This window comes from Colias croceus, chromosome 5 (genome assembly GCF_905220415.1).
Source record: "Colias croceus chromosome 5, ilColCroc2.1".
Taxonomy (NCBI): domain Eukaryota; kingdom Metazoa; phylum Arthropoda; class Insecta; order Lepidoptera; family Pieridae; genus Colias; species Colias croceus.
The window spans coordinates 1,219,165-1,233,607 of record NC_059541.1 but is presented as its reverse complement, the minus strand read 5'-3'; the positions used below and the strand labels follow the sequence as shown (position 1 = coordinate 1,233,607).

Genomic DNA, 14,443 nt, shown 5'->3' with positions numbered 1-14,443 from the left:
TTTGGCGCTATAGGTTTCAGCCAATCATGAGTATACGAAAACAAACAAATTTGATAAATAGGTGTGTATCATTTCAGATCAGACAAATGAATTATTAGTGTGTAAACACCCCTTCACTGGTAAAATTGTCTTACAAATAGTTACATACATTTTAATAACATTTTTCAGCCAACATCAAAACTCAAATACTAATTGTCCCCAAAAATTGCTTACAACGTCCCGCCACGAACTCGATGACGTCATCAGTTTTCAAAAGTATCTCTTAATAAATTGTCACTCAAATTAACAAAATCACTGAGTTCAAAGGGGCAAGGGCAGGGGCAGTGGGGTATTGGGGTAGAAACAACGGCACATTGTAATTGCTCCAATTTGTCGGTAGCACAGGCGCTCAGAAGATTGCTAATGACGTCACACCTCTTGCGTGCTGTATTGACGTTTTTACAGCACACGATATTGATACGATAATTAAAAGATTTCAAAAATATGAATCAGTTACAGTAATATCATATATTAGTCAATGTATTTATGTCTTCAGGTTTCCAAAGGATTTTCTGAGCAGACTTTCTTTTCAAGGGTAGTCATGATTTGTAATTTACAGTACCTACTTAACTTCGTTTGAAACATTAATTAAATTATAGTTAAGTCAATCATACATTTTATTTGTACTTGCTAAAAAAATCAATATACGACCGATCGAATACCAAGTGCGTTTACATATTATGAAGAAATTGTAGTTCTAGAAAAGGCAACACTGCTTGCAGCTTTGCTACCCACATTTCAGCATATTGTTTTCCAATTACTGCAACGACATCGTGTCGTCAGTAACAAACGTCCCCCAGTCTCGGAGACCACAATTAACGTTCGTTTCAAGTTTTCTTGTGAGTGGAAAATAATTGCGATTGAGTTGCGAATTCAGTGCTATCTGACGCTAGCGAGCCCTTAATTGGTGCTTAAATAGCGAATTCGTATCGCGAAAACATTTTAATAGCTACGACTGCGCTGTCATTTGTACGAACCAATTATATTTATTGCTCGTCATCGATCTTATTAACGCCTATTCGAAATTTAAAATGCAGTGTGAATGGTGTAGAGAGTTCTTGTAAAATGTGTGAATGTATTCATAGTGAATATTAATGCTTCATATTTGTTTTGTAAGTTGGGAAAAAGGGTTCCTTCCAATAATATCATATCCTATATAACCCAACTTTGTACTGTTAGAATCAGATAATGATGTACATCGATAGAGCTGCTTTTAAACAAACTATACGGTTTTATTACTACATATAACTATTCTCTTCAAAAATATAATATAAATTCACTTTTATTTATTTAAAAAAAGCATAAAATCAACATCTATCTAGCCAAAACCTATAAGTTTGTTTGGATTGCAACAATTTATTCGATATGTCATTTGAATAAAAATATTATCCTCCCGTTAGCAATTCGAGCAACGTAATTGACCCAGTTTTGTCCATTCGGCATTTCGCGTCGAATTCGGCTCGATCGGTCAAAACTGTCTCCCTAAATCTCTACAGTTAGACCAACTTTTTTATTCAATTCCTATATATCATTGAATACAGAAACATCGAACGTTTCTCTACCAAATTCCACGATATTAGGTGCCTCGTTTATTACTTGACAAGGGTTTACAGAACCTAATCATAATTCATTGATATTATCATAATTCGTGTCTAAATGTAAATTCGTACCTTCTTATTATGAGCAAAAGAACTTAATGAATTTATTCTCATTCCTATATTTCGCGAGGATAATTGAAATTTTCTTTATAATACCAAGTTTTTGTAAATAAAATGAGAACTGAAAGTATGGCTATGAGAGCTCCGCACCGGCTTTTAATTAGCAAACGGCGTTATCCTCAGAGCGGAGAGATTTGATTGTTGCTTTTTTGAGAGATGAATAAGATATTCGATAATGTCATTTCGTTGTTAATCCCCCGGGTTTTTGCCTTTTGTAGAGGAAATGTAGCAAAGCCATTGGTAATCAGATTTTAATCCAGAATGTTTGTTGTATTTACATTATTTCCTTATATTATTGTACCACGACAATGAATGAACACAAATAGAAAATGTAACTTAAAACTGTAACAAAAATTTATATAAAATATATGATATATCGCAAGAAACAAGACAACCCAAACAAAAAAAGCTACTCTAATTATTTACAAAATAAAAACATTCATCGACAATATGAAACCTAAAACCGTCTATGCTTTATCAAATTTCAATAGGAACTCAAATAAAGCGTAATTCCCATTCCACAATTATGCTGGTAGCAGGGCAAAGCGCCTCATTAGGGCGCCAAGATTCCGCGGGAAACCAAACCGGTGCGAACAAAGGAAAATATAGTTTATTAACCTTTGATCTATGAAAATCTCTCCAAATTCTTGATAAGGAGCCGTTGAGGCGTTATTTGAATGTATATTGTCTCAGATATGATACGTAATCAATATTGTAATCTGTTACCTTCTTATTAATAGTAATTCGAGTTGAAGACATTCTTGATCTTTCAGGCATATATAATATTGAAGCGGTTCGACAAACTTGCTACGCAGGTAGATTTGGTTTGGCAGATTTACGTTTTATCTAGGTTACATGTGAGCCAAAGCCGAAATAAAATAAATATATAAACTAGCACTATTAGAATAGTATAAAATATCAAAAGATGAATTTTTATCATCAAACATCGAAGTAAATGATACAACTAAAACAAAAATAAAAAACTATCCACGAATGTAAAACAACACTGATTATAACAATAACATCACTAACATTAACAAAATGAAAAGCTAAATCTCACTGCATGCTGTCCTTGTTTCGTTCATACGTTAGAGTGCGACAAAAATTTCCTTTAAATTACTCGGAATAGTGCACTTATTGTTAGTACAAAGTATTTTGTGTACGCTTAGTTTGAACTCCGTTTATTATTCTCGGCGTAACGTTAAGTTCGGGCACTATATCTGGTTACATAATTTTACGGAATAAGGAAACATATGCTGTGAAGTTTGTAGGATAAAATTTTTGTTGGAATTTTTTTAGATTTTGTCAGATTATTTTAGTAAGGAGTATTAAGCTATGATAAGTTATTGATAGTTACATTTATACTAATATAGAAGTTGATATTAATGGTTATAATGAGTAGCTCTACTATAGTTTCTTCTCGTTAGTTAAAGGAACACATTTTGCGTTCGACTTTGTGAATACCGTAATATTACAACTTTATAGCTTTCACAGTAACTTCTTTCAAATAGAAACGTTCTTTCAAAGTTTCAGTTACTCAGTAAGAAAAAGCACATAAAATCGACCAAAAAACTAATTTTATAGAATACTATTTATAAAGTATTATTGTATTAATGTTTTTGTTCCAACTTATCTCCAGAAAAGCAACCATTAAATCTCCATTACGCACAATAAAACAAAACAAATAAATAAGCGCAACTCCAAAACGATACAATTGAAAGAAAAATAAAAAATCAGTTGGATTTTTTCACAAGCAAATGTTTTCAACAAATATATTTGCCGTTCAAACAAAAAGTCGGGCGTATGGAGCTGTGATTTTTGTGAAATATTTTTTACTCTTGCTTCCAATTGCAGTCATTTTGTAGTCCACTCGCATTATTGGTGCTCGTTCTACATTTTTGCGACATATACATATAAGTTTAGTGATGTATCCTTGTGTTTTGTATGTATATTTCTCACGTAACACACGTGAGAAATATACATACAAACTCAAAATGCGATTGCGATGCTTTTGTCATTATATATTAAAAGCACTTCAAATACTGTACTATACACATTATACTTAAAAAAGAGCGTGTGTGCCGAGCACACGTGTCAAAAGTGAAACATCTTTGGCATGATTCAAAGATGATAAAATCATCGCATTACTCTATGACATGATCGTATTGCCATGACGCAATCTTGAAATTTTACTCTCAACGCGCTTAAAGAAGTTTCACTTCAAAAATCATTGACAATTATGCGACTTAACATCATAATTTTTGTGAACATAAATACGAGATGCATTAAGGCAAAATAAAACTCATTAATATCTCGCAATCGAATAAAACAACACACCATAACAATGGGAATCGAATCGGGCACCGTTCGTTTAACAATTAAAGCTCACTTGAACGTCGATTGTTTTAATTAAACGAATTTCAAGAGTAATCGCATATAGTGCCACTTGCTAATGGGATTTTGGATCTTTTTTGTAAAATTACTGATCATTTATTGTATTAGTATTTATTTTATTGGTTAATATTGTTATAAGGTACCTTGTAGGATGATAGATAGTCATGCTTTTTGTTTTGTGTTTTTGTTGTCTGGTTTGACAGTATTAATAGTTATTAATCAGTATCAATATTACTAGTTACATCAAGAAAACAGTGAGTAACTGCTCGTTACACAATATTTATTATGAAAACAATATAATGAAACATTTAATCACAGATATAGATTATAAAAATCCTTTTTCATTTATAAAAATCAAACTTAAATCACTTTATTTGCGGCGACGAGCGGAAAATAATAATATTATTGAAAAGTTCTTAACGAAGTTACGAGCGGAGTCGTAAGATAAACTAAACTGGACTCATTTCGATGCAACTTTTAGTTTTTATTGAAAAACGTATTTAAAATCGTATTCGCGGGGATTTTTTTTCAATTAGCGCCGCGTTAGCTGAACAAAAGTTTGGTTTTATTTGAGCGACTAATAAAAACTACCGTGTATAATTTTATACAATAATTTATACTTTTTATTTTAAAATAAAATTCTACAGTGAATTTTATGGACCGTAATTGCTTAGCAATTTTATAGTCTAGTTGCAAATAGAATAATATCGATACAATATAATATTTAGATATTTTCATTGCATCTTTTTTATACAACGTTTTTCAGTATGTTTAATCAAGATAAAGTATCTTCTGCCTTTACTGACTTCAAAAATCCCTGTAATAGATCTTATTTTATATTTATAACACTGTCATAACATTAACCTCACGACAAATTCTACAAAAAAGAAAAACAAAATATTTACCACCCGAAAACTTTAGCTATAAGCTTTAATACTGCCAACACAGGCTTTACAGAAACACTTATAATAAAACGTGACGATATTTCGCAAAAATCCATAAATCGCGATAATGACTGAGTAATTTTTATCTCTTTAAGTATAAAATAGGAACTCGCACCATTGTGCCGAAGGTTCCCGAACATCAAGTGTCAGTGAACGATAAAAAATAATGCAAATTCACTCCGTCCCGGGATAATGTCCGATCGTTACATAGATAACAGATTTACAGGAGTTCCAGGGACGCGCGGGAGAAACGCGCTCTATTGTAGGTTTACGAGAAGCTTAATAATAAGCCTATGTGTAATAGCTATTCACAGGAAATAATAAAATGAAAATCATTAATTTCTTAGTTATAAATCAAATGAGATTAAATACCACGTATGGATAAGGCTTTGAATCTCTTAAACAAAAATGCCTTATGTTCTAAGCTTATATATTCTTCGATATGCCATTAGTCTTAATGAGCAAACTTTGTAACATGAATATGAGACAAATGATAAACATAAAAAAAACCTTGTTTCTATTTTGTAATGTTATTATTACAATCTAGAGCGCGACTTAAACGCTCGTGTGTAATTTGCCTTAGCGCTATAAACGACATCACCCTTACTTAGGAAAGTGATTCAGGTGGTCGTTTGGAATCCTTTTTTCATTTTAACCGTTCTGAGTGAGAATTTATATTGATATTGCCGGTTTAATGTTCCTGGAATTTACTAAATTTTTTCCCATTTTCTTGGAAAATTCCAGGAGCTAGGTAATTCGGTTTCGCGGCTATAAAAACTTGTTGATCACTTTTTGTTGTTTGTCCTGAATTTTATGAAATGAATATTTTATTTATGAATGACTACAGGCGATGTACATAATCATTAATTGTAACCTTAAAGAATTTACTTGCTTTGTCTTGTATCAGGTGATCTTCACAGATATGCAAATATCAATGCACCTATATCTATATAAAATAACTAATATTGTATCCATTAGTATGCATTTTGTGATATTCGATAATCACTTATAGTTTGTAACAAAAAATAAAACCTCCATGTATTAGGCTTTCTTTTTAGAATTTTAACAAAAAGGCTTTCTTATAAATTATCCATACATATAATATTAGGATATCTTTTTTTAGATTTTTAATACAAGTCTTTGTTATACATTATTATATTCACAAGATATAATCTCGCTTGAATACCCTATGAAACTCATTACCCAGTATCTTATGCCGACATCGTGTCTCTCAATAGGCCTCATTTACAAACAACTTTACCAATTTCCTGTAATAATAGCGTCTTTATATTTATGATTAATAGCTTATTTTATATATATTCTATGGATGAGGGTGGATATTGTGATGGTGTTTATATATAGTATTAGCATTACAAAAATTAAAGCAGTAGTGTGCAAAGTAATTAATTACTTTCGCGTTTTTATGAAAAACGTTCTGTTATCGAGCGCCCTAATTGAAGTCGAACGTTAGTTAAGATTACTTAAGCACTACTAGGTATTTAACGATTTATGAAAGTAATAATTACTAATAAATAAACCACTTGAAATACATTATAGAGACGAAAATAGTATACTTCTAAAACTGATGAAAAAAGTTTGCAAGTAACATGCAGGCATATACATCAATTGCGTTATATCTCCAAAACATTTTTGGAAATAACAAAATTGCCAAGGAAACTTTCACCCCTGTTAGCTTGTTGGGTGAATTTCAAAAAAATCCCTCGTTAGTGCACCCTTGGGATACTCGAAGAATTCCTACATTCAGACGACTAAGGAAAGCTTTAGGTTTTCGTAAAATGAAGCTAAGCGTAAATAAGCCCTTTATATACATACCACAGTATTCTTTATACTATGTACATACTAACTAGTGCTATAACTACTGAAATCTTTATCTTATACTACATAAAAGTCAGTACTATATTAGTACATAAATAGTCTATTTGTATGCCAAATTTGCAGATGCAATTTTACTTTTTATTTTGGCTTGCGTAATTTAATCAATTTAAAAGCAAATATCAAAACATTAACAATATTTTTAATCCCTAAGATTAAACATTGAATTCCTTAACACCAAAACGCATCGTTAACAGTTAAATGTAACCGAATTATTCCTCTTTGCATTTAAGTGCGTTTTTAGAATTTAATAACAGATTAATGAGAAGTTATGGCGCTTGCACGAATTCCGACGTTCCTTCCGCGCGAACTCACTGCATGCTATTCACTAAAATTAGACGCACCCAGTTATTGGGGTTTGTTTATCAATTTACGAAGGTATGGTAATTGTTAATATGTTTATCTTTTACTAAGTATCTAATAAGAATATTATTACTAAGTTTGTTTTCTTTGCGAGGAAATAACACAAATTCATAGTGAACTTCGGTATCGTTCAGAATGTTATTTCATAACATAGTAAGTTTTTATAAATATTCATGCTCAATACAACTGCATTAACAATAGTAGCATATAGTAGTGATAATCCCCCCCCCTACTTTACATGTATCATCTCTATGAATACAGTCGTTTCTTAAAGAAACCTACACTTTCCAGAGGTAAAACCGACTGAAATCGAAGAGAATAAAATACTTCGGCGTGATAATAACAGACGTTAAACTTCAATCTGCGGTTAACTAATACGGTCATAAAATAGAGCATTAAAGCTTATATAATACGCGAGAATCGTATCAAACAGGATAGTTAACGCTTCAACATCCAAACTGGCTTAAACCGTGAACAACTTGCCTAACTCGATAGTAACTAAACAATCGGTGACGTCGCTCTTTGAGTTTCCTAATACTGGTAATACTTACATACCCCAGTACAAGTATAGAACTAGTATATTTCTATTGTAACTAGTAGATGGTATACAAGAAACACCTCGATAAAATCACGCTAAATACAAAGAAAAAAAAGGTTGTGTCGGTTTTAACGTATATGAGTAATTGGCCTTATGATACTGCCTTTACACAGATATCTATATATATATATATAAAACTCAAAGGTGACTGAATATAGTGATCTATCAACGCACAGCCCAAACCACTGGACGTATCGGGCTGAAATTTGGCATGCAGGTAGATGCTAGGACGTAGGCATCCGTTAAGAAAGGATTTCCCGAAATTCTTGCGGGAACGGGGAAAAACGTGGATGCACGTACAAAGTCGTGGGCGGAAGCTAGTAGTATAAACATCATTTATTTTCATAAGCTTAAAAGAGATTAGTATTAGACTTTATTTTGCGAACTACTCTTTGTAAATCTACGTAATTATATCCTTTTGATCGTGATTAAAATTAGCTACTAGGCACAACTTGGTAAGCCCTCGCAGATCCGAATTGCCGAACTAAAATGAAACGGCTTGCTCCAGCAAAATTACTTCTCAAAGCATAGTTTATAGTTTTAGAGCGCAAGTTCTGTACGAAATTCATTATGAAGATATTGAATAGTATCTTCGAGTCGGCAATCATTCAGATTATCGCCGTCCTATGGAATATTCCATTAATTTAATTAATTTCAATATTGTGAGAACTCGGGAGCTATAGAATTGACGTAAATTGAGGATGGAGTTTAGATTATGAACTAAGTGAATTATGATAACGGCCGCCCGCGAATCGGAGTTCTATAAATGTATGTGTGAATTTGGTTTACAATGTGGAACTATAAAGTGCATAGGCCTATATTATAATTATGTAATTGGAAAAGACGAAAGTTGTTACGTAGTTATGGCACTAGGTAGTAAATATGTGAAAAAATAGCCAGTGTTTTTAATGCCGTTGTTATACGAAAAAGTTTATTTTTATTATAATTATAGAAATTTGTATAAGTCAATAAAAATAATAATAGCATGTATATCATATTGTAGTCGACGTGATTTGTGATTTTGATATCGCTTTTCAACAGCAGTTTTCAATATAAACCCTTCAATAGACTAAACAATATATGGAGTGTTTATGTTTATTCATTAAATAATTTTAATGTTATTTTGCTCATAATTTTGTTAAGGGCTGTAGGAGACAGAGGCTGTGCATTTCGTAATTGAGAAATACTCGATTGAAACATAATTAAATTGTATTGCAAGTGCTCTTTGGTCTGTAAAATATTTAGTCACAATCAGTCAACTTGATTTGGTATTTTGAACTTAAAATAATATATTTCAACTGCTACAACACGGTCTATAAAAAGCACATTGAAATATAAAGTACAAATATTTCTATTTTTGACACAAAATAAACAAGTTACGTTTAACAGAATATTTTGGTTTAACTTATTGAATATTTATGACGGATAGCGAGAATTCAGACTCATTTGGTTAATATTTTAAAGTGTCATTATTTATAGTATACTTTTCAGTAGCAGATTATTCATAAATTTATTGTAATTTGTTTGTTGATGATAATGATATTCAATGCAAAAATCTTTGACAGAATCAAAATAAAGACCAATAGTTGAAATCTTTTATAAGTTACACTATATGTATTTCTGTTATTATTATTTGTATCATAAATTATTAAACTAATTAATAATTAATATGCTATCGTTTATAAGATTAAATTTATTAACTCTTGAAATAAATTAATGGAATTATTTTAGCTTCTTCATTTTATCATACAAAAAACAAAGTTCATTAAACCCGTCCAAACATTTGCCCAATAAACCATTTGGTACATTTCACAATAGGTTTCACAGTTGCCATGGAAACGAGCTGAATCTAGAATAAAGGGAAAAATTGATGACCTAACTGAGGTTCTATGCTAGTTGCTTTATTTACACGTCACGGGAATGACGTGACGTGTCGTGTACAGGTGTGCAGAAATTGATTATTTTTTTGCTTTTCGTGTCCATTGGAATGATACGGGGTTAGAAATGTGTGAATAATACAATATGTAGTGGATACAAGTTTTATTTAGAAATGTGCGGTTGTTTAAGTGTTATTGAGTAACAAACACATATAGTGTACAATTAATATTATTTAAGTGGGTAAGCTCTATGCTTTTTAAGTTAATATAATATGAAATATTTTTAAATATGTTAATATTTTAAGAAATTAAAATAATTACTTACGTTCGTGGTCGGGCCGATCGTATGTAGATCTGAGCATGCCTGTAACAAAATAAATTACCCTTTAATACATTTTATAAAATTAAGAATATGTACATACAATTAAGTCACTGTTTATATTTTTCAAATAAGTTTGAAATACAATTATTACAATACAATATGAATAAAAAATATTCCCAAAATAACTAACCTCTAACTATCTAGAGCGCGTCAATTAAAAATCTCTAAAACTGAACCTTTTCCCAAATATAGGGCATTGATTTTTAACTCGTTCATTAATTACGTCACAACTCATTCCGAAACCAATTAGTTTGCTTAGCGGGGTGTATCATATTGCGTTGTCATGGCAACCGGTATGGACACGTGCTAATTGCCGAACATTGGAGCTAGCCCGTCGGAACATTTTGTAACGTTTAGCACCTCCTGAGCGTACTGTCGGCTCCAACACATTCTAGACTTGCAATTATTGCACTTCGGAATTGGAGTACGCAAGGGTCTTGATTTTGGTTGAGAATTATTCTGTTATGTAGTGATTTAGTTTATAAATTGATTGATGGTGAAGTTAAAAGCTTATAATAATCACAAATGTGTAGACATCGTTTTACAGGAACGTTGTTAGTTGAAAGTATTTTGTAAGTGTTGAAAGTAAATAAATGACATTTACAAGTTCTTATAAAGAAGTTTTAAAACAATTACAAAGAAACAACCCGTCTCAAACTAAAAATAACGAAATAATTTTTATAAAATAAATAGCAAAAATCATAACTTCGAAACGATATTGTACGCGACTGTACTCTCAGTGTACGAGCCAATTGATCGTAATATTTTGTACAAACCAACCGAATGAATGAAACGCAACGTTTGACTTAAAAATATAACATAATTCCATTCCGTGAGAACATTTTAAACTATTTATTTTATATTAAATTTGCTGCATTCAAAGTGTTATTCCAATATAATTTTATTTTATACTAGCTGCGTCCTATTCACTCGCGTATCTCCGCTTTTGTCGTTCTCAGCGTGATGATATACATATAATATAGCACATAGCCTTCCTCGATAAATAGGCTATCTAACACCGAAAGAATTTTTCAAATCAGAGCAGTAGTTATTGAGATTAGCGTATTCTCTTCTCTTCATCTTTATAGTTATAAGTATAGATAAATATAAATATGTTTGTTTAGATCTGCAGTATTACGTAGTCTCTTAGAAAAAGCATATTCTCAGTATGAGGAGCTGGAGAACTACCTTTTAGCTTTATCTTTTATCTTTTCCGATCTTGGAATTCCGTTGAAACCTCACATCCTATTTTAGGAAAGCAATGCATTTACGACATAGTATTGTGTTGAAACAATGTTTAAAAACACTGTATATGGGTAATCTTTTGAACACTACTAAAATGGTATACGATGCTCAGGAGATTGGAAAAAGGTTGGTAATAAATATATTTTGTAGACGTGTATTGATTCTTATTTGTTGAAGCTATAATTATAAATATTAATTTTATAGCTTCATCGTTATTTTCGTCTGGTTTAAATGTATAATTAGGTACCTACTCCTACAATTTTAAGGATTTTTAAGACTCTTTATTTGACAAACCAAATAATAGTTGGTATGTATTATATCCTCTCTTATTTTTCATATAATATGTATTTTATTTTCATTGCCACCAGTGTACCCATTTAATATTAATCTTTATCCTTTACCTTGGGCAGCCTGGAAGAGATCGCTGATAAGCGATATGGTTGCCTTATGTGCTATGAATGTTTCCTTTTCTTTTAATATTATGATATGATTGTAAAATTTGTAATGGTACATAAAACTGTTAAAAATAAATAAAAATAAAAACCAGCTGGAGTGAAAATCATTACTTCCAAATGAATTCTTATCATGTACATATGTATAATTTCTATACAACAGAACAGCATGGCAACATGAAACATTTTTTGTTATTATTTGCAAAGTAAACATACGTCTATAAGGAAGCCCCGAGGCTGCTCCCGGATTGTTAGGCTGTATTTATTCAGAATCGGATAAACTTCCAATAAAAACATCTGAAACCAAGTTTCAGTGCTATTTTTACTATAAACATACCGTATTTTGTTTAGCGATTTTTTCACGTAATCCCAATTGGATTTGGGAGGAATCATAACGGCCGAACTGTTAAAAAATATTCGTTCTATTTATTTGTAGTCGAAATAAGATATCGTGTTACTATAAACTTGTAGAAGAAATGTGAACTCAGTGAGATAAAATTACTGATCACATGTATTTACTTTCTACAAACGGGTACAGATATGTATTTATTATTTACAAAAGCTCACTTACGTAGTGTATAGAAATATTTTATTAAAGCAATTGAAAAGAAATATTACATTTTACTATTCCCAAATTTGAATAATTGAAAATCTGAATTTTGAAGTTATATTATCTCCATTTAATTCAATATAAGAAACCTTATACACGTAACATAGCAGAGGTCACTCCATTCTTCAGACGATAACTTTCGTTAAATAAAATGTATCTGTATAATATTGTCATTTAAGTAATTGAATGCAAATGTAGAATGGCCGGTCTATGCGGTCGTGTCAGGTTTTATTCACAAAGCGATACAAATGGTGAAATAAATGGGTCAGGCGCGGACAATAAGAGACCTTTGGAGGTCTGTCGCGTATTCCACTTTAATTTATAGCCGCTTAATCGTATGTATATTGTATGGGTAATGTATAGGCGTTTGGTTGTGTCTTGTCACGAATTTGATACTGATTTTTTATTAGTATTAAGGCTTGTAGCACAAGTTAATGTTCAAAGTATTGGTGGGTTTTGATCATGTAACAATAAACTTGCATTTGAAAGCTTTATAATTTTAAAATGTTAAGTTCTATTATAGTTAACTTTAAATATGCCAACTTATCACTATGAGCTGCCAATCATATTTTCTTTATTTATTTATCATTAATTAATTGCTATATTAAATACGAACATACTTGGCCAAAGTGGAGTAAATAGTACGATAGTAGGATGTAGTGTGGATAGTGAACTAAACCAACCAATTGTACCTACTAATTTTGACTATAATTTTAAGTTGGGAGAATTTAAGCTCATTCTTATTAAATTACATATAAAATCAAAAAGCATGTCATTCATAATAAAATATACCTAAATACAAAGTCGAGCGCGCACAACACCAGCCGCGTCCGGTAATAAATAACGCTGCGACAAAACGTCGCGTCGTGAGTCAAAGTCGTGAGACGCGCACGTGTCGTGCCACGTCACGATATCGGCGCAATGGATACGTGATTGGAAAAAATGGACAATGCATTGTGTATTTATTGTATGGGGCTTAATATTTGATAAATAAACTGGCTGTGCCCCGCGGTTTTCCGCTCCTATTGGTCTCAGCGTGATGATATCAGCATATAGCCTTCCTCGATAAATTAGCTATCTAAAACTGATAATTTTTAAAATCGGAACAGTAGTTCCTGGGATTAGCGCGTTCAAACAAACAAAAAACTCTTCAACTTTATAATATTAAGTATAGGTAGATAATAATATTTCGAATTTGCATTTTTAAGAGTATTTTTAATAAGATAAATATTAGGAAACATTTTATAATTACACAGTCGCTGAATCCTTTTTTCTATATGGAGATTGCACTACTCTTAGAGGAACCAATTAAACAATTATTCTTACATGTTAGTTTCTATACTACTACTTTTTATATAGGTTTAAGAAGAATTATAAGATTTTATAAATAACATATACTGACAAAACCACGGGTTAAACTAGTTAATATTAACGATATAATCACATGCGTGGGTGCTGCCCACCTCGTTGCCAAGTACTCCAACCGCTTTGGATTAAATAATAAATCCTTTTTATGTAATATTTGTTTTTATTTCTCGTATTATTTTAGGTCATAATCTTAAGTTGAATCAAATCTGTTAAGACCTTTTTGGAGAGACAATGTCTTTACCGTTATTAGGAATAGAAAACCAAGTTCTTACAGTATACATTGGTTCACTTACTTTATTAAATAAAATATATTAGTATTTTCTAGGGTTTGATTTTACGCGAGTATTCATACATTTAGAAATTAAAGACTTTTTAACGGATTTTAAACGCGATTTATTCATTATATTATTTTCCCGACGTTTCGAACACTTTACAGCGAGCGTGGTCACGGGGAGACTAGTCTCCCAGACTTAATTTCTAAAATACATATATATTATTTAAATCTATAATCTTCAGAAAAAAAATCTACATCCGACTTAAAGAAAGCAAATGAACGTGCA

General features: G+C 31.3%; 1 protein-coding gene across 4 annotated transcripts in view; it reads right to left on the bottom strand.

Annotated features, from left to right (window-relative positions):
• The window catches only part of LOC123691807 (teneurin-m), a 208,635-nt gene that overhangs the window by 46,560 nt on the left and 147,632 nt on the right, over positions 1 to 14,443 (bottom strand). For all 4 annotated transcript variants that reach the window (XM_045636371.1, XM_045636372.1, XM_045636373.1 and 1 more), the window contains exon 4: positions 10,152 to 10,190. In XM_045636371.1, coding sequence (XP_045492327.1) covers positions 10,152 to 10,190 — 39 coding nt within the window. The remainder of the gene's footprint in view (positions 1 to 10,151; positions 10,191 to 14,443) is intronic.